Source organism: Phycodurus eques, chromosome 12 (assembly GCF_024500275.1).
Source record: "Phycodurus eques isolate BA_2022a chromosome 12, UOR_Pequ_1.1, whole genome shotgun sequence".
Lineage (NCBI taxonomy): Eukaryota > Metazoa > Chordata > Actinopteri > Syngnathiformes > Syngnathidae > Phycodurus > Phycodurus eques.
In genome coordinates this window covers 22,322,098-22,343,849 of record NC_084536.1, presented here as the reverse complement: position 1 = coordinate 22,343,849, position 21,752 = coordinate 22,322,098, and the positions used below count along the sequence as shown (strand labels likewise).

The following is a 21,752-nucleotide window of genomic DNA, read 5'->3' as shown; positions in this document are numbered from 1 at the left end:
CTTTCAGGATAGTCTATTAGCGCCATCTACTGGTCATACCCCTTTTAAATCATTTTTAAAAGAAACTTCTCATGGTGCGATGACTAACATAAAATGAACACAAGGTCAACAGCATGTCACACACAATCAGACAAAACAACCTTAATATGGCCAGCTATAAAAACATAGTCACTACCTTTACTTCCACTACATAATATTTGGCATTTGTTGTTGTCATGTAAAAAAAAAAAAAAAAAAAAAAAAAAAAAGGAAATGTAACCTCCTACACAGATATAAATAAGCTCATGTGGAACAATTCAAAGCAGGCTGCCAAAAATAATGCTCCATTATCCTTTATCATACTGTTGTCAAATTGTTTTTAAAAGCAGAAAATCTCATTGCATTATTGTGGTCATACAATGGAATCTTTGTTTTAGAAATGTCCTTTTTTTTTCTTTGCGTTCCTAATAGTAGCAGTCAAAGCTGCACTTATCCGACTTGATAAGTGACACAGTGGGAAGTGCGGTGAGGATCTGCTGCGAGTCCTCAACATGGCCACCGCCAAATAAGTGGATCAAACACAAAGCCGACCTCTTATCACCACTTCCCCTGTCTGTTTGGTGGACCCGCATATCTGATGGACCCTTATCGTGGCCATACAGCGCCGGTTCACATGTCACGTTATCGCACGGGTCCTTTCCCCGGGGCTCCCACAGGAAGACTGCGTTCCCTGGGCACCGCATGCCAGGAATCTGGAGTGCCCTGCAAACCGGCGGGAGTGTTGGGGAGAGAAAAAAAAAAATCAAGTGCAGCCAAAGAGGAGTGGGAATGTATACCAGTGGAAGTCTGTCTAACATTCCTGTCATGCTGAGTGGCTAATAGCAAGTCGAGGCCTAATTAGGAGAAAGTCCAACAGAGAAATCCACATACTGCCGATGAAGTAGAACACTTACAGTACCACTGGGTTAATTTCATGAAAAATCTACTTCCAAATGAAATCAGCAGAAATATTACAATCTGAACCTGAATTGTTAAACTCTTGACTCAAAGTGATTGTACTGGTTAAATAGAAATACTTTAAGTAATGTAATGGTGGTTTTAATGTCCATCCATCCATCCGTCCATCCGTGTTCCACTTATCCGGGCAGCAGCTTGAGCACAGAAGCCCAGACTTCCCTTTCCCCGGCCACTTCATCCAGCGCCTCCAGGGGGATCCCCAGGCGTTCCCAGGCCAGCCAAGAGACGTAGTCAGTCCAGAATGTCCTGGGTTGTCCGGAGTCACCTCCTGGTAGGACGTGCCCGGAACACCTCACCAGGGAGGCGTCTAAGGGGGATCTGGCACCTCTCGATGCGGAGGAGCAGCAGCTCGACTCTGGGTCCCCTGGCAGATGACCAAATTTCTCACCCTCTCGAAGAGAGAGAGCCCAGACACAACTTCGAAGGGAACTCATTTCGGCCGCTTGTACTCGCGATCTTGTTCTTTCGGTCACGACCCGCAGCTTGTGACCATAGGTGAGGGTAGGAACGTAGATCGACCGGTAACTCCAGAGCTTTACCTTTCGGCCCAGCTCCATCTTAACCACGGCAGACCACAGTGCAGGTGCTGCACCGATCCACCTGTCGGTCTCCCGCTCCATTCTTTCCTCCCTCATGAACAAAACCCTGAGATACTGTACTTGTACTCCTCCACTTGGGGCAGGATGTCATTTCCTGACCCACACAGAGCGCTCAACCCTTGCCTTGTCCAACTGAGTACCAAGGTCTCAGATTTGGAACTTCTGATTCTCATCCTTAACTTTTTATAACAAGTGACGAGGCGTACTGTATTTTGACGTCCATGTATTTTCTCACATTCTTTGCAAAAAGCCACAAAGAGAAGAAGAATCACTGCTGAAGTCCAGTTCAGCTTTATTTATCTCTTAAGTTCAATACGTTTACATTTAATCGTTTAAAACGGTTTGTTTTTAAATATTTATGGACGTAATATTTTTAATACAATTTTATGTGCAATACATTTTAATTGAATCATTATTGAATATTTTGTTCTCCCTATATTTACGCACAGTGTTAATATACCAACTGTACGTAATGTTACAATGGCTTAGGATAATATTCAGTGAAGTATACTTTTTAAGACTAAAACCTCAGACGTGTGTTTACCATGCTACCATGTTTACCATGTTTACCATGCTACTTTATTTTCAAATTGGTCATGATGGTGGTACTTGGATTGCATTACACTTCTGTATATGGACAACTAGTCAATACACACGCACAAAGGGAACATTGGGAATGCTGGTGCCAGCTATTGCAATATTGTCATGGCACTTTGTCAGGGGAAATAACTGGGATGAAATGATGGATGAGCTTTGTTTATCTGCAGATCTTTGGGGGGTGGGGAGGGAAAGTTCCGCCTCAGGTCCTGAGTCAGACTCAAGGGGTGTGTGTCTGTGTGTGTGAGCGTGGCGAGAGGGGTGATGAGTAGTAGATCGTCCCTCCAGGCTCTGTTTGGACTTGTGGCAGCAAGATGAAGCCCTGTTCTTGTGCGCTGTTGCTGGTTTGATGATCGTTTAAGACCAACATGTCCGCTCAGGGACTCCTGAGCAGCGTCTTCTCCTGTTCCCTCAGCCCCAGGACCATCTCCAAACGTGGACTGAGGCAGACCAAGAGCCTGGACCCGGCACTGATGAGGCACTATGGAGCGGAGAGCACGTCCTACCAGGTCAGGCGCCTCACTCAAGCTGTAACTTTAACTTAGCTGTTATAAATCGGATTTCACAGTGTTTCTTTTCATGTTGCATTAATGAAGAACACGTTGAAAAAGAATGGCTACATGTGTCAAAATACCACAAATGATGGGAAGTCCTTCAGAGAGCACAAATCGGGCTTCTTTTAATCTTTACAGGAAAAGGAATAGAAAACAATTAGGTCTTATTTGGAAAATAAAAACATATTAATGAAGTTACAATATTGCAATAGTAGACCGTAGCAGCACACCATAATAGTAAATAAAGAAACAAAAATCCAATAGTATTCATGTATATATTTACACCAGCAGCTGTGTGGGGCAACAGAACATGAATAATAAATATTATATCTGCAGATGTGAATGGTGAACTGTACTTGAACGAACAGATACTACGCATTAATATATGCGTGGACAGCAGCAACAATATTTGGCAGCATTGTATGTAGCAAAGAAACTATACGTGTATCAATAAGTAGTCTGTTCAAGCAGTTGAGAACAAAATAAACATCAGCACTACTACCAATAAGCATTGGAGTCAGAACTAAATAAATACTATATATACAGAAGTGTATGTGAACAGAAGCAACAACAATGGTCAGGAACATTGTATGTCATAAGAAATATCAATAAATAGTTCAGATATAAGCAACAATAAAATAAACACCATAACTCAGCAGTGCAGTGGCAACGCTACATAAATTAGATCATTGATATGCAGGAGTGAATGTGAACAGCAGCAAGAATAGTCAGCAGCATTGTACATAACAAAAAAAATAAAAAAATAAATGTGAATTAATAAATGCATGAGTCGTCATATCTAAATAGAATACTACACACATGCAGATGTGAATGTGAGCAAAAAAGCAGCAAGAATAGGCAGCAGCATTGTATGTGACAACCGTACACGGGTCAACAATGCTCCTACAGTATTTGGAGCTGGTAATCCAACTAGCAATATTAACTATCAACAGTGTTGAATGAATACAATAAAAACCGTTTGAAAAGCCATGCAAGCAACATTCCATGAAATAAGAGGGGATCGTTCCCGATGAGGTTATTGCAACATTGCCGCATTTTCACAATAGAGCAGACCGAGTTTACGTCAGCAGACACGGATTCAAACCATGTGTGCGAGTGTTTGTCAAAAACGGGTGGGACAGCACGGAAACACACTGACACATTTCGTAACTATTTAGCTGGATGCAATTCAAAATGACCTTCCCATATCACAATCATTTCTGACATAAAAAGTTAACCCTTTGTATGGCTTTTTTGTTTATTTACACGCGCACAAAAGGGGCAAGAAGTACTTCAATCGACAGTTCCTTAAACAACTTAAGTTCCTACGTTAAGCCCTATTATAATGTAGTATCAGAAAAATACGTTACTTTTTTTTCTTGTCCTGTAATGTTTTTTTTTTTTTTTTTTTTTTTTTTTTTTTACCACAACGAAAATGAAAAAGAAACATACTTTGATTTATGATCCAGCGCGATGGCCACAAGCGCCTCTTTTCATTAGAGCTAAATCTGCTGTGGCAGTAACGCGTGTATAATTTAAGACTGTTTGTTCTGCACAGCCAGTCCTCATGGTTACACTGTTTATTTTGCGCAATGGAACCTTGACATTATAAATAGGCTTGTAATGAAAACCAGATATCTGGACCATCTTATAATCGTCAGCCGGAGAGACATAGCACTTATGTAATACTAATGAAATGAATTAATACAGACGAAAACAACCTATAGACGTGCCTGTTAGGGACCAATTGCTACCGTTTAGTTTGAATGACAAAAATAGTTTCACATTGAAAATATCCATCCATCCATTTTCTATATTGCTTGTCCTTATTAGGGTGGAGTTGGAGCCTGAGAGGTGGTGTGCACCCCGGACTGGTCGCCAACCAATCACAGGGCACATATAGGCAGACATCGATTTGAACCCCGAACCTCGGAAGTAGCAGGCAGAGCTTTGAGCCACTCTTCCACCGTGCTACACGCATTTAAACAATCCCAACCAGCATAAGAATATTTTAAAAAAGGAGTTTAAAAAAAAAAAAAAAAAAAAAAAAAACCTAGCGCAGCTGACCGAGCATGGTAAAGGATTATGTATTTTGCTTTTTCTTTAGCTTTCCTTGTCTTTCTCATGGCGCTTGTTCCAAAAGCGAGACGACCGTGACGGATGATGTTGTGATCCCTTAGCATATCTCTCACGAGAGCCTAGCAAAGCGCAAAGGATCAATTCTGCATTTTGCTTTGGCATTTTACCACATTTCCCCCCCCCCCCCCCCCCCCAAAAAGAAGTACCAGCCTCAGCGTGAGAACAGAACAATATACATCTGCAAGAGGGTTAAGGAAGAGAAAAAGGAAGAGAAAAAAGTGTGCTCAGGAAGGTGCATGTGACATGATAGTCTTTCATTTTTTTGATTTAGACAGGTAAGCAGTCCAGTATGCTCGTGTTTAACACGTCTGCGTCACAGTTCTGAGGTTCTGGGGTGCAATCTGGGTTTTCTCCGGGTACTCCGGCATGCCAAAAACATGCATGAAAGGTTCATTCAAGCCTCCAAAATTGCTGTGAATGTCAATTTGAACGGTCAAGCCGAAGTCAGGTGAGATAGGCTCCAGCTCACCCGTGACCCGAATGAGGACGACGGCTAAAGAAAATAGATGGAAAATTAGGTTATGCTGCTTCAAAGACCGCCACTACCATTACTGAAGATGATGATTGTGACTCTGGAACAGATTCATTTAACTGACTCTGGAACAGATTCATTTAACATCTATGGGAACATTGTTTGAACAATTTGGACCTCTTTCTCGAGCTCGAAAAAAGAATACGTCACGGATGACTTTAGCCCATACCACGTGATATGTCATGTTGCTGTATGACTAAAAGGAGGATTTCATAATAGGCGGAGTGTCAAAGCATGTAATGGATGGTCTTGTGCTCACTAGCTGGGGGGTTCAGTAGCCTGAGCTGCCGCTAGAACAAAGAGGAGTCATCTGGTTTACATGAGCAGAACCTCAGCTTCCCATAGTGGGCCAGCACATCTTGATCCGCGGCTTCACTTTCCCTGCAGGCCCATATTTCTTCCCACAGTACCTTGCCCTTTTTTTTTTGCACGGCTTTTCAATTAAGGCCGCTGACTTACCAATGCATCGCTATGGCAACTATCCCTGAGTCGGAGGAGCTGCCGGGCGGAGGGATGCAAGGAAGCATATAGAGGTCGTCAGTTCATTGAAATCTCACGTTTTCTTTCAAGAGCTTATTATCTGCGCTGTGTCGAGTGACAGGCCATTAAAGTGACAGCCGGGAACCACATCCAGATCACACTGTGTCTGCTTTGAAAGTGGGAGCATAACTGGGTTAACTTGACAGTGGGTACGTGGATTACCTGTCTTGGATTTATTACGATTTCACTGTATTCTTACCATTTGAGTGTGATCAAACTGTTCCCTTTCTGACGGATATACAGGTACTGCATATGTATGAGGCCCATACAGCACGTAGTGGTAAACAAAACATGATTTAAAAAACAACAAGAAAACTTGCGATATACACTCAGCTGCCCAATCGAATAATGTACTTTTGACTGACAACCATAGTAGAAAACATATTGTTAAATGTCAAAACTAAGCAACACAATTGATTTTGTTTCATAATATTACTGCCAAATTCTGAGATTCATTATTTAATGAATTAACTCGTGTTTAGAATTTTAAAAACTCGAAAATGCCCGAGCCATTTAGTTTCTAAATTTGCTTCAGGGTGTTCTCGACTCGAGCAGGGGTTCCTCTCCATAGCAACAGCAGCGGAGGCTGATGGGAATTGGTGCGTTTGCCGCCCCGTCGAACCGGCGTACATTTGAAAATAAGTGAAAATTTCACCAGAACGATGATAACGCGTCAATACATTGGAGGAATAAGACTTAACAGTAATTATTACTTGACCTATATCACTATTAAGTGTATGTATCCCGCCTTAGTCGCAGTGTAAACTGTTATTATCGCTGTTTGTATGACGTCCTGCCGCGATGGAGCTCTCAAATCAGTCCGTGAACGCACCGCACCTTCCCCTGTTGTCAAGAGACTTCGGACCGTCACTGCGAACATGTCGACTCTTCTACTCATTGTGCTGGCCAATTTAGTTCTTAGTCAAATGGCTTTAGGACGCTTCGAGAATATGTTTCAACGTTGAGTCTTCGACATGAGCGAACCTCGTTTGAAGCGAAGCGTCACTTTTCATGTAAGTTACTATCTTCGTCTCAGCAATTGGCGCTTTGAAACTGTATTGTACTGTTTTTACTGTCTGTGGAACTTGGTACACAGGTGGACGTTAACGTTACACATGGATTAATTTCAATGGGTATCATTAATTGTTTTTGTTGTTTTTCCGTTACAATAGCAGGGTGAGATACACTAATACGTTGTATTATGGAGCTCGGTTAATAATATTATTTGAGATGCTTTTTTTTTTTTTTTTTTTTAACACATATGTAAAAGAATTCTATTTTGGTGAAAGCGTTCAAACCAACCCGAATGAGATCCTCAATGCAGGGAAAAGGAAATAAAAGTAAAACTGATTTGAATGGCTTCCTGAACACTGGGGCCCACTCACCACCCTTCTGCACGGAGTTCAAGTGTGTTTCTTCAGAGTTATCGCATGTTTGGATCTGTCCATATTGTATGAACTACCTCCACGCTTTCCTGTCTTTGTGTTCCAGGGGAGGGCCAACAAAAGCTTTGCATCTCAACAAAAGCCTTTTAATTGGAGTTAAGTGCTCTCTTCTATGCAAGGAGAGGTGCAAGCAGCTAGTGTTCAGTGGATTACAAATAGAGGACAGTATGCTTGGCTGCTGTTGTGACACTATCTCGATGAATAACACAGATACATGTGTTTGGACTAAATCATAGATGGAAGTTGAAAAGAGTCAAGCACTGATGATTTTTTTTTTTTTTTTTTTTAGTTTGCAAGCCCACGATCAAAACAGAAAAATATAACCAACCGTCGGAAGGCACTAAAGCAAGTGCCGTGACAGTGAATGCTTTATGGTCAAGAAACGCGTCATGTTTCATAAATCAATCTTTTGTTGTTGTTGTTGTTGCTCCCATAGGAAATAATGGAAGTTGAAATAGTTTGTTCCAGGTACAAATTTATACGGCACTTCTCACAGACAGGACACATAAACTGCATTGCATGATTAAAATACACTCTTCACAAACATGATACAGTTAATACTCGAAAAAAGCAATCCGGTCATAATAGAATGCCTGCCTAAACATGTTTTTACCTGCTTTTCAAATCTAATGATAAGACAAGAAAATGTAATTGTAATATCCATTTTTACCCTGCCCCAAAATGAAAATAGGGCGACTGTTGTCTGTCTATTCCTAAAATCTTAACATGTTTGTCCAGGAACAGTTCACAACAAAGTTGTGCACCTGTGGTGGCGACAAAACTGAATTTGTACGTATTAATTCAGAACGCGCCATCGTCTATCACTAATCTACGCTAACGCATTAATCAGCCAGAATTTCAGCAAATATTTGTACAAGAAACCCTTCTAGGCCATGGCTGTAAAACAATCCAATGAAAAAATAAGTACAGCGGTAACTGAATGTGCCTTGTTGTCCTGTGTGGCCAGCTAGTCTTACACCGCTGTACAAGCTTGTTCATTTTGTACAGCATGTAACCGTGATAACAGCCGTTTGTCGGGATTGTCAAAAAGGCAGGACAGAGATAGCGTTTCGTCCTTTGTTTTTGTATGTGCGTCACTGACGGTGTAGTGGTGCACTCACCTGAATTTGTGCCTGACTCCAGGCAGGGTGGGTGACGGTATGAATGGTGCTTTGTCGATATGCAGCCTGACCCTGAACAACATAAGCGGTATAGAAAATGAATGTTTGGATCAATGTTTGTATGCAACTTCACCATCTACTGCCTTTTTCTTGCCAAAGTGCATGCTGTGGATAGCAGAATGTCGCCAAGCCAAACGAGCGCTTTCCCTTGCTTACCTTTCTTTTTTTTAAATCAACTGTTCAATCCTACTAGTAGAGGTCTGCGATCGGTCGAGAGCTAGTCTAATTGTTTTGCCGATTTTGTTTGATTAATGGCAGAAAAAGAGGCTTCCCTCTTGAATGAATCTCGAGAGCGTAGATATGGTTGCTTGTTGGATATTGATTTAGTGGCTTAAAGTCACAATAACAACATGTTAATTAACTGCTACTATACCTACCCCTAATTGAATAATTACATTTGGGTCCAGTAAAGGTAAGATGAGGATGTGTAGTACAAAATTAAAAAGTAAGAGTTTGTCGAAAAGTCAAATCTGTATCTAACACTTCAGATAGACATTGCCATTGAACAATAACGGTAGGAATGCTAGTGACAACACCTGTGAGAAACTTTCTTGCTCTTGCGTCACAAGTGCTTCCATGCGTGGAATATGAGTGACTCACATAAAGGACTTGTGCAACACTCCCCAGCCAAAACATTAGACACACTTGCACAAGCTAATGAAATCCAATACAAGATTTTGACTCATACTGCAAGAGAGGTATTAATTCAACAGTAGAGTTTTCCCTCACTATATCACATCATTTTTCAGCAATTGTGTTTTGACAGTAAACTTAATGTAACCCCCTCGCATGTGGTAAAGGAGCGCCAAAGTCATTGATGTCCTTCTCATTCATTCATTGAATAGTAAAACTCATTAACACAACGAAGACACTCATGAAGCTGCTGTAGGCCACAGCTCACGGCCAGACACTCACACGCAGAATCTTAAAGGCACATATCTAACGCACACACACCGTAAATTATTTTCTTTACATTTAACACTCGTCATTATTTGTGTGTGCAGATATGTTTACAATATGTTTTCATAGCATGTTTTATGAATTTCACATCTGTTTAAAGTGTGTGTTTGGGGTGAAAGTATTAAGTGTGGTAAGTTGTATTGGTTTAAATCTGTGTAAGTGTGTCTATATCGCGGCTCTTCACCTGTTGTGGGTGGGTCTCAAGCGCATCCCCCGCGATAAATTGGGACTCACTGTATGTGTATTATTGTGGCTATCGGAGAACCTTTGGCAACAGTCTCATAATAGTTCCAGATCCCTGCTACCGTAGCAGGAACCTAATTCTCATTTGATGGAAGCGAGCCACTTTAACTTAAGCCTTATCCTGATAATGAGTAGCAAAGCCTCTTTAGAACACGGCTCATATGATTATCTTGACTCGCGCTGGATGGATCAAGGCGGCCGTAATCTGCAGCACGGTGATGCTCGACAAATTTGAGGATCGCGCACCAGATTATCGGAGTAGTCACTCGCGCATAATCGCCGCGTTTGCCTTTTTAAGTGTGGGCATTTTTCACTAAAACGTTGACGTTTGAAGTCACATCTTTGAACGTGTGTTTTGAGATGTACGCTTCTGTGAACACACCTCTGTTTGAGTAAGATGTCAGTCTTCATCTGTGACGCAGGAAAATGATTAATCCTGTCGTCATATTCACGGATTGTCACATCCTTTTCAAGCTCTTCATAGCGTGTGATAGATAATTATAACTCAGAGGGTAAAGAATTGAAGGTTAGGCAATTGGTGGTTACGGGAAAATATTTCAACAAGATTTTTTTTTTTTCTTTTTACGCCACTGTAGTTTTCAAATGCGTGGACTTCCAGCTTTGAAGAAGAAATGAATGTATGGTGAATTGATTGTATGATTAAAATACACACAGAATAAAGATTGTAGTACAGTTAATGTCCACTTTTCACACTCTGATATAAATTACTCAGTTTTGTGGGGCGGTTTTGTAACATGCAAATGACAACTGATGGCAGAACCGGGCCATGCGACAAATCAAGCACCGACTCCATCCATCCATCCATTTTCTGAGCCGCTTCTCCTCACTAGGGTCGCGGGCGTGCTGGAGCCTATCCCAGCTATCATCGGGCAGGAGGCGGGGTACACCCTGAACTGATTGCCAGCCAATCGCAGGGCACATACAAACAAACAACCAGTGCACTCTCATTCACACCTACGGGCAATTTAGAGTCGTCAATTAATCTAGCATGCATGAATGTTTTTGGGATGCGGGAGGAAACCGGAGTGCCCGGAGAAAACCCACGCAGGCACGGGGAGAACATGCAAACTCCATAACTGGCGGGGCCGGGGGATTGAACCCCGGTCCTCAGGACTGTGAGGCAGTCGTCCACCGTGCCGCCAAGCACCGACTCAGTATTACCAATTTAGCAGGTTTGTTGCTGTAGTTGCTTGAAAAGTCGCTCGAACTATTTTTCACAGTCCAAAAAACAAGGACAACAAATGTAGCAACTTGTGGCATTGTTGAAGACTTCTGGAGACTCTGAGGTTCCAATTGAGTGCAGCATGTATGAAACCACCACTGGCTAGTCTTTATATGCTCAATCATGGGCAGAGAAACTGCGCAGGTGTCAGTTCCTTTGTGGCACGCGTGCAGAATGTGTCACTTACAGACACATTTTCAGATATAGGCAGCTAAAACACTTGGTTCTAGTTGTGTAGTTATACTCTTGATGGGTGGGCAGGTACTCCTATGACACAACTATTTGTATAGAAGGAATTAAAAAGTGGACGACTGGTTAGAGCGTCTGCCTCACAGTCCTGAGGACCGCGGTTCAATCCCCAGCCCCGCCTGTGTGGAGTTTGCATGTTCTCCCCGTGCCTGCGTGGGTTTTCTCCAGGCCCTCTGGTTTCCTCCCACATCCCAAAAACATGCATGGTAGGTTAATTGAAGACTCTAAATTGGCCGTAGGTGTGAATGTGAGTGCGAATGGTTGTTTGTTTGTATGTGCCCTGCAATTGGCTGGCAACCAGTTCAGGGTGTACCCCGCCTCCTGCCCGATGATAGCTGGGAGAAGCTCCAGCGCGCCCGCGCCCCTTGTGAGGAGAAGCGGCTCAGAAAATGGATGGATGGATGGATGGATGGAATTAAAAAGTAGATTTTCATCATGCTTCCTTTATGTTACACAAAACTTTGGCATTTACCATTTAGGAATCACTGCACTTTTGTATTTGTAAGTACTAAGGCCTCCATTTCAAATGCCTCAAAAGTGTTTAGTCGTAGTGCTTTTTGATAGTAATTGCAGTCAAGCACTTCCTGAAGTCTGGAGTACATGGACAACAAATTCTGGGTTTCCTCCCTAGAGATTCTTTGCCACAGGCCTTTCTTGACTGTATTTTTCTCATTTTCTTACTGAAGAGATGAAAATACTAACCTGCAATTGGCTGGCAAACGGCCCAAAGTCAGTTGGGATAGGCTCCAGCTCACCTGCAGCCCAAATTAAGAAAAACATAGAAAATGGGTGGATGGATGAAATACTTAGCAAGTCAATGACCAACATCCTCTGTCCTCACAAATTTCCTTCGGCTTGAATGACAATGTTATAGCTTCCTGTAAGTGTAATGGTTAGGAGTCCCAATACTTTGGTCCATATTTAATATTTCATGTTGCTCCAGTGGATTCATTAACACCATTAGTAAAGGCTCAGCCCCCTGCTACACATCGCCTCTTGAAGAACAAAGTGCTGTCACGCCACTACTGTGCCTCTATCCAGTTAAGCTAAAATTATCTCCGTACAAATTGTATAATTGAGTCTTCGGGAAATTAATTTCAGTTCCTTTTAATATCCCCTAATTTGTGTGTGTGTGTGTGTGTGTGTGTGTGTGTGTGTCCTCAGGGTGGCTTCACATGGAACAGCGTGTCAGGACGCTCCGTGGGTCTGAAGCCCGTCCCACTGCAAAGCCTCTCCGAGCTGGAGAGGGTTCGTCTGCAGGACGTTGCCTTCAGGCGACTCCTTCGCAATTGCAACCTGGGCTGCCACATCACCATCCCCAAATGTACACACACACACACAGACACACACACACACATATATATATATATATATATATTATTATTATTATTTTTTTTTAAATTAGTATTATTTTTTTATCTGCATCTCCTTCTTTTTAGATGGTCACAAATACAAGAAGTCGCTCAGGCGTAAGCTGGATTCCCTTTCTAAGGAGAAGAGTAAAGACAAAGGTAATACGTGTGAAGTACTTTTCTGGGTCCGCTATTGAAGGTACTACTTTTGCTTCTGACATTCATGACTTGCTGCCAGTTGGCTAAAGCAGTGGTGTCCAAACTATGGCACGCGGTCCATTTGCAGACCGCTGTCCATTTATCTGCGGCTCAAGGCATGTACTAAAAATAACATTTAACATGGCATGCAGTCCTAATTTTCCTATATTGCAGTGCGCAGCATTCATGCTTGTTTTCCTCGTCTCTTGCCTCCAAAGGCTGGCTGTTAAAAGGATTCACTATGTGCACCTGTCTTAGCACTTGGGCGCATTTGTTTAAAGCAAAAGGAACAGTGTGAACCATCTTGTCAGTCCTCCAGTCTCTTTGTCTCTGTGGAGCTGGAGGCAAGACCAATAACATACAGATGGAGTCTCAGCAGTCTTGGCAACATCACTGCCAGTGTGATAGATCGAGATAGATCTTGCTCCAAATTGCTCTTGTTTTGGTTCTGAATGTGGAGATCTGCAGGGGCGGATATATTCTGGTGGAATACAGGGCAGCCTCACAGCGCCCACATAATTCTGAAAAATCCCAATCGATTTGCCTCATCACCTTCAACATAAAGCTTTGATGTAGCAGCTTTTCAAAAATAACTGTGCAGTAATATACAGTATGTAAAGATATTATTATTACTTCATGGAATAGTTTCAGCGTGCTTAATAAATAAAAGTTGAAGAATTTCAAAGTGGCCCTTGTATCCTTAGATTTTTCTATATGCGGCCCTTGGGGGAAAAGTGTTTGAACACCCCAGGGCTCTTGTCGCAGTGTTGCACAATATCCTACCACCGTTCTGCTAAAAGATTGTTCACTTCTCTCACTCCATGCTACTTTTGCAGCCTTCTTTTTTGTAGCATCCCGGTGTCACACTTTTAATGTAACTGGCGGTAGCGTTGAACGCACCTGATTTGGCACTAATGAACTCCTTTCTCCATGTTTGGGTCACCACCAGTTGACAGCATTTAAAAGCCTGAAAAAGAAGCACAAAGTGAGCTGCTAGTCTCTTGATTTTAACACCATGTAGCTTGAACAGGGAAAGGTACCTACAATTACATTGTAAAGCAATAATTAGCCCAAGTTGTACTCCTGCTGACAGTGGCAGCATAGTGAACTAGCACAATAAGCAAGCACTATAGAAAATGGATTGGTGGAAATACTCCTACTGCCCTGTTGTATGCATACTGGTATGTCTCACAGTGTATGTTAAATGTGCCGAGTCACATTGCAGTTATATCCCAACTACAGTACCTGTTTTGAGTTTATTTTTGGTTTCTGATTGCATCATGATGTTGAAGCATGTTTCCCCCCACAGCGGAATGTCATTTACTTCAAGCTCCTCCTCCTGCGCCCTCCACTTAAGAGCCCACCCGGCCTCTGACACTTGAAAAGAATGTCTATAAATGTACTCAAGTTCATGAAAGATAAACAAAAACAGTCTTAAATGATCGCTCCTTGGTTGCAGCACATCCTCTGACAAAGCCACACCCCCCTCCTTCCTTTTTTTATGTTATTTTTTTTTTTACCCATGCACTAAGTGCTCTCAAACTCTGAATATTGAATGTCTGCCGCCCGTAGTCCACACTTGTTTAATACACTTTGCAATGTAAAATATGACAATTAATACATTCTGAAGAATAAGTACCACTTACTCAGAAATGAAAGAAAATGTCGCATTGAACAACGTTAAATAGATTTTTTACATTCCTGGATTCAGAAATTCATTTTTTCGGGGGGAACACTAAAATATGTGTTCTTACTAGTGCCAAAAATATTTTAAGAAATTATGAGTTTTTACATAATTCCTACCACTTACCATAATTTGGTGGAGGAACAATAAAAAAATAAAATGTAAATTTAAAAAAAAAATGTTTCGTGCAATATTAGCATTTGGATTGTTACCCCGCCTTTAAGTTTCAGAGAAATCTGGTAAATAGTGTTTGCCTAATCCTGATGACTAACAAACAATCTAAATTGTTCTCTAATGGAAAATATGGTGAAATACAATTTATAATAAAAAAATATATACAAATTATTCAATTATTAAAATAGTCTGTGATTGGGTGGCCTCCCTGTGTCCCCTATGTATGACCAGACGGAATTAACATTACATAATTAAATGATTGTATTATTACTTCAATATGAATTATTGTAAATAAATAGAAATTCATATATGTATACATTATTATTATCTATTTTTATTTGTATTTACAATCCAAATTATTTTGTTGATTATACGTACATAACATAAACTCCTTGGCAGAGGTATCGGCATCCACTTCCATGAACTTGTGGGCTCTGTCTGTCCCACAGAGGCGGCGCCCCAGGCCTTTAGCATCCCGCTGGCGCAGGTCATCTGCAACGACCGCACGCACAAGCAGCGTCACGACGCGCCGCACGAGCAGCACTGCGACCCCACCGAGCTGGTGCTGTCCTTCCTCCACTTCACCTCCACGTTCAAGAGGGCCAACAAGGAGCTGTCGAGCAGCAACTCGTCACTCAGCTCCAACTCGGAGAGTCCCAATAAGTCGCCGTTTGCTCGAGCGGCCGATGCAGCTCCACGGACGCGTAGAAGGGTACGTTTAAACCGTAGTAACCGCGCAATCATCCTGTACTGTATGTCCTCAAATAGGATCCTCTGCTCTCATAGAATGCATCCACTTGAATGTTTAAAAAATAATAATAATGCAGTCGCCATATACAGAATGTCACGTGACCGAACACAGTAAAACGGGATAGCTGTTGTGTACATTCAGTAATGTACCATATTGACACCTACCCCAGCTGCAGTTGAGTAAATAAATGTCAGAAATTGTAGAAATACATTATATTTTATTGTTGAAAAAAGTGCAAATACAAATCTCGAATAAATGTATTTTATTAAATGGTTGAGTAAATAAATGCCCCAGATTTATTACAAGAAATATTCTTATTATTGTTATTATTTTTTGTTGTTGTTCTAAAACATTATGGTTGTCACCCATCCCCTTTTAAAGGGCGGCGTGTCGGTGGACTGCATCACCGACCTGGACGATAACCAGTCGCAGCTCTTGGAGGCCCTCCAGCTGTCTCTACCAGTGGAGGCGGCGGGCAAAAACAGGAAGAAGAGGCACGACAAAAAGCTGAGCCTCAACCCCATGTACCCTCAAGTGCCCAAGGTGGTGGAGCTCTGCTGCCAGCACCTGGAAAACCACGGTACTCATGAACCAAATGTAAAGCGCTGTGGAAGATGGAGGGGTCATTTCTGCATATTCACAGTTCACGATTCAAAAATTCACTTATTCACATTTTATCTTGTGGAACTAATCCCCAGCTATTTGCTGAAAATCTCATCTATTTGTGTTTTTTGTGTGCTCTCGCTGAAACTGAAACACCCTAAAATGACACGAGATGCCGCCAAAGGCCTCTCTAAATAGGAATGTAAGACAATAATTGGTGTCAAGGAAGTATGTCACGGGGAGCTTAATGAAGTCTTCATTTTTTTTTTTTTTCAAATATCCGTTTTCACATTCCATGTTTCCTAAAACTTGCTCACTTTGGCCACGAATCATGTCTTAAGATTACTATCATCTCTTTGTAGGTTTACAGACTGTGGGAATCTTCCGTGTGGGGAGTTCCAAAAAGAGGGTGAGGCAGGTAAGAAGTCAGTAATAAATGGATCATACACCACTCCAGCAGCAGCAGCACCAAGACACATATTTATTGTTTTCCCTTTATCCAGATGCGTGAAGAGCTAGATCAGGGATGGGAGCTACATTTGGACGAGCAGTACAGCGTTCACGATGTGGCGGCGTTGCTGAAAGAATTCCTCCGCGACATGCCAGACCCTCTGTTGATGAGAGAGCTCTACACGGCGTTCATCAACACAACGTGTGAGGCACACGCACACGCATGAACAAGTGGGCCGAAAAAACAGGTGGCAGTCATTGAAGCCATTTCCTGTAATGATAATGCAGTGTTGGAGCGGGCTGAGCAACAGAAGGCCATCCAGCTCTTGATGTTCTTGCTTCCTCCCTGCAACTGTGACACGCTGCAGCGCCTCCTCTGCTTGCTCTCCGCCGTGGCCGCGCATGCCGAAGACATGCTGGACGTGGACGGACGCAAGGTAAAAGAGGCGCTCCTGGTTTCGGATTCGTAGTCCTGGTGAAGCTGCAGGTATTACAAAAAAAGAGTGATCAGCTCTTTCTAGATTTACAAACCAACGATTATTTCTCTTGATGTACGCCTTGAGTTTGAAACCAGAAACTTGCTGGAAATCTTGCTTGAAACCCTAGCAAAGGCTTCAAACCCTAAACCTGTCTTAAAACCATTATTTGAAACCCAGAGCCTCGTGTGAAACTCTAAATCAGGCTTGAAATCCTAAATTTAAGCCATAACCTTTGCTTGAGTTGTAACCCTAAAGCTGGCTTGAAGCCCTATTTTGAAACCGCTGGAAACCCACATTTTTGCTTGGAACCCTAACATTTGCTTGAAACCATCATTTGGAACACTAATCTTGAAACCTAAATTTGAAACACTGACCCCGGGTTGAGGTCCCCACCGGCCTTTTTCTTAGGTACACCTGAGCAGCCAAATATCCCATACTAAACTTGACTATGAAATTGAATAATTCAAATTAATTAAATGACATAATAATACTCGGTTTTAATTGACACTGCCGGATAGGAACCATGACACGCATTGCCTGCAGGGCACTCATGGCATCTGTAAAGCTGATGCTCACATTTTATCTTGTAGTCAGTGTAGTTATTCTCAGTGGTATACAACAGCAATACATCACAGTGAGAATGCTTTCCAATGTTTTGGTTAGCTTATTTATCAAAATGACAAGAAAGTGTGCATTTTGTGTATTGATTGTACTGGTGTACCTTGTGGAAGGGGAGTATACATTTAATCGTGACTTTACTTCAAATCTGTGCTTCCTCTTGTTTGCCTAAACGAAGGTCAATGTCACAGCTCCTGATTAGAAGTAAATGAACGGTGGCAGAGCAGTGCAGAGTTGTTACATTGTCTGTAATTAACCTCTGATGAAGATGTCACAATGATGTGTGCGTGTGAATAGAATGTCATGGTTAATTAATCGCTCCGGATGGAGAAAATGTTCCCTCTTAAGTGGGAAGGTCCAAGTTGCCTTGTCATTGATAATAACCAGTCATTACACACTATTATTCGGGTCTCCTGTTAATGTTTAAAAGTGCAGTCATCAAACTTAATAGTGGTGTATAAACCCTGTTGTTAATGTGTTCAGAAAGCAGGAAACAAGATGACCTCATTAAATTTAGCCACCATCCTGGGACCCAATCTCTTGCGCAAGCAAAAAAACCCCGAGAAGGAGTTTGCAGTCCAGAGTTTAGCCCGCGCCGAGGAGAGCAGCGCCATCATCAGCGTACTCCAAAGCATGATCAATGCGTGTGACTCTCTGTTTCTGGTAAGTCATAGACTCACTGTAAACTGTTTACCATCAAGCTAGTGGATTTTTGTTGTTGTTTTGTTTTACTGGAGCAGAAATGCCTAATGAAATGTAAACATTAACATTATAAATTTTCACTAGTACACTTTTATAGTCACTGATAAACAAAGTAGAACCTTGGTGAAGACTCAGAGTCTCTTCAATGGTGTAAAGTTGAATTCTGTTGCAGTAAAAATGAGAAGCCTGGAAGGTTAATACAGTACTTGTTATTGTATAATAATGCTCAATTATCAATCAAATCATTGCAAACCTTTGACCTTTGATTGGATAGCTGGAACCTGATTGCCTTGTTGAGCAACTTGTTATGGTGCCTACCCGACAGATATTGCTGCTGTCCAATACAAAGCATGTACAGTAGTAGTAGTAGCATAATATTTTTTACTGTCTGTTTGTTGATGCATGCTTTTTAATGGGATGGTGCCCAGAGAAATATGTTGTACAGTTTGTGCCATTCAATTTTTATTTATTTATTTATTTTCCCCCCCCAAGCCATTTGGACTGTGTTGAACGTATATACATTGAATTTACCAGAGAATACAAAATAAAATTTAAGTCAATGCTGTTGCCAGTCACAATTGATCCATTGCAGGGAATATTTACAATGATCAAATACGAGAGATATCTTTTATGTTTGTTTGTTTTTTTCAATAATATGTGGTGTTATGTAAACATGCTGGCATTTAAAAAGCAAAAAAAAACAAAAACATTTGATATGTATAATTAGGCTGAAGTAGTTCTTTTTAAAGTGAAAATCAATCTTAATATGCAATATTTGTGCAGTGGTTTTTAGGAAGTTGAGAACTTTTAAAACATACAACATGCTATCTCAGTTGCACAACCATTTGGCCAATAACTAATGGAAAGCCTGCTCACTCAAATAAACAATTTAGTATATCATGATAACATTGATAGCGTATGATAAACAACCCGTCCACCTTCAGGTTCCTGCCGAGCTCCAGAATGAGGTGTTGCTCAGTCTCCTAGAAACCGATCCTGATGTTGTGGACTACTTACTGAGGCGGAAGGATACACAATACTTGTGAGTTTTGACCATGCTCCGGTCTTATCTCAATGACATATTATATAGCTTTCACTGTTTTTTTTTTTTTTTTTTTTTAGCAATTCAGGCCTAGTCAGACCGCATCATTCCTCCATGATGGAGAGATGCTCCTCCAATGACTCCATGTCCAGCGGCGAGGCGTCTCCATACGACAACAGCTCTCCCGTCCTGTCCGAGCGACTCCTGGTCCTGGAGGACGACGAAGCGCTCTCGCACAGCGGCACCGAGCACGCGTCTGAAAGCTCGCCAACTACTGGTAAAGTGTGCCGCTGTGAGCACTTCTCCATTGTGAGCTGTGAATTCGTTTTTTTTGTTTTTTCTTCTACTACATATTTGTAAAAGCAAGTTCCCATTAGGCTCTGACAGCATTTTTATAACTGAGATTAATGGCATTGTGTCATGCGTCATCAAGAATGACTCTGCTCCTAACATGCTCTGAAGTAAGCCATAATTATGCCCTCGTGTAGAATAATTAGTGGCACACTAGAAGTATTTATTTTTCACTTAGCCAAAGTCATTTAGTCTTGTTCCCTCTTTTGTCTATGTGCTTAGAAGAGGCCTTGGAGGATCACTTCTGGGACACCTGGCATCCACTTTTTAGCAAGAATGTTATTGACCTTAACATCAATGGTAATACAATCATGGCCTACACATTTCCATTGGCTCATTGCACCAAGGCTAATTGAACAAATACAGTGGAACTTTCAAACGTGCGTACAATTCAGAAAAACGTGACGTTGCACAAAGTATCAGATTTCTGCCATCACATTACTCTTCAGTGTATCTTGTGAAAGCTCAGTTCAGCGTCGATGTGCATTTTGCCTTTTTTTTTTAACTTGACACTTTTTTCAAAAGATGGGACGACAATACGTGTTGAGCGCTCGAGTTCTCAGCGTTCCTCACGAGAGCTCATTTCAGAAAGCATCCAATTATCAAACCTGCGCGTGTGTTCATCTTTTTCCTTGGCTTTTTTGCGACACTTGAAACGAAGGATAGTTACAGGAAGTTGTGTGAAGTAAGCTGACTCACAATCGAAGCAGTAAGCCCTTGTCCTTATGGTGTCCCAGTGACACATTTTAGCAAAGGGCATTTTATTTTTTTTACGATGTTTAACTGTCCTTCACAATGCACCTTTCTTCTTACAGTTAAGACTGGCTGTTTTATTGTTTTTGTTATGACTTAATATTGGCGGTGGTTAACTTTTGCACTTGTATGACAGTTAAAAATGTTAACAAATACTACTTAAAACATTGCCTGTGAAGTTATTTTAAGAGTTTCTTTATATTGTGTTTATTTTTCTGTCACTTCCAAGAGGGAAATGAGGTTCCACTGTGGTTGTAGTCATCAAAGTACAAGAAAGATGCAACCTTCAAATGTCCACTGCCTGTTTTCACTCAGGCTCCCTCGGAGACATGTCTGAATGGAAGTCGTTTGGATCGTCGGAGGGGCTGAGCTGTCACCAAGGTAACAGCCCGACACAAACCTCATTGGATGCTTCAGAACGCAGGCCACACCTCCCCGTGGCTCGCGCCAGCAGCAGCGACGGCCCTCGCGACCAGACGGAACCCCGGCAACCATTACCTTCATTACATCGGGTACCCATCAGCCAATCCGGAGCCATCAGCTCGGACGACCCGGCGGACAGGATGAGACGCCCTGTTGATCCGATCCCTACAGATAGAAGAGATTGTTTGTTTCGACCTCTCAGTGAGATGCGTGTTTCTCATTCCGCACCTTCCATCAGTCTGACACGCCAAGCCCAGACTCACAGCGGAAACACCAGAACTGCACCAGAACGGACCTCTGGTAAAGCAAACGGCCATATATGGCAGATCCTGTCGACAAACAATGGAGATGCACTGCCTGAAACCCTGGTGTGACGAATACATCAAGACTTGCTGAGATGCTGCCATTAGCTAACTCTCAGTGGTAGTTCAAAGTGTTTCCCTTATTGTACTATATACTGTGTGTGTGTGTGTGTGTGTGTGTACAGTGCATAAATGTAAGATTATTATATGTTCATGCATTTATCGTCAATTTATGTATGACACGTTTTTTCTCTTTTCTAAATCATAAAATGCATAAATGTATTTTATATTTAATAACTTCATTCTCACGTATGAAAGTTATCATTAAACATTTTAAAAACTCATGTCCCTTGTTATAGTTAATAATTTGGCATGGGAAACAATACAAAAAGTCTTGTATTGCATAAAATATTGCATTATAATTTTGTAGAAATCCAACTAAAAGACTCACTTGGGTTAAAAATTCTACAATGTATTTTTAAACTAAAATATTGAATGTTGATGTGCTAAACTTTGTTGTTAACCACATTTCTATTCTTTTTAAGTGTTTTTCCAGCTATTTTTATGCATTAAACAAACACAATATCCTCAA

The 21,752-nt window shown here is 41.6% G+C and overlaps 1 protein-coding gene across 3 annotated transcripts; it reads left to right on the top strand.

Annotated features, from left to right (window-relative positions):
- Nucleotides 1–2,429: 2,429 nt before the first annotated feature.
- LOC133410817 (rho GTPase-activating protein 6-like) lies at nucleotides 2,430–21,752 on the top strand. Of its 3 annotated transcripts, none has more exons than XM_061692361.1 (13): nucleotides 2,430–2,701; nucleotides 12,443–12,602; nucleotides 12,718–12,789; nucleotides 15,136–15,398; nucleotides 15,819–16,017; nucleotides 16,403–16,458; nucleotides 16,544–16,694; nucleotides 16,779–16,927; nucleotides 18,071–18,250; nucleotides 19,234–19,331; nucleotides 19,412–19,608; nucleotides 19,905–19,982; nucleotides 20,751–21,752. In XM_061692361.1, the coding sequence occupies exons 1-13, from the start codon at nucleotides 2,561–2,563 to the stop codon at nucleotides 21,230–21,232; spliced, it is 2,226 nt and encodes a 741-aa protein (XP_061548345.1). In that variant the 5' UTR covers nucleotides 2,430–2,560; the 3' UTR covers nucleotides 21,233–21,752. The 3 variants fall into 3 exon arrangements, with proteins under 3 accessions (XP_061548345.1, XP_061548346.1, XP_061548348.1); XM_061692364.1 differs by lacking the exon at nucleotides 2,430–2,701 and adding an exon at nucleotides 6,735–6,970; XM_061692362.1 differs by lacking the exon at nucleotides 19,905–19,982.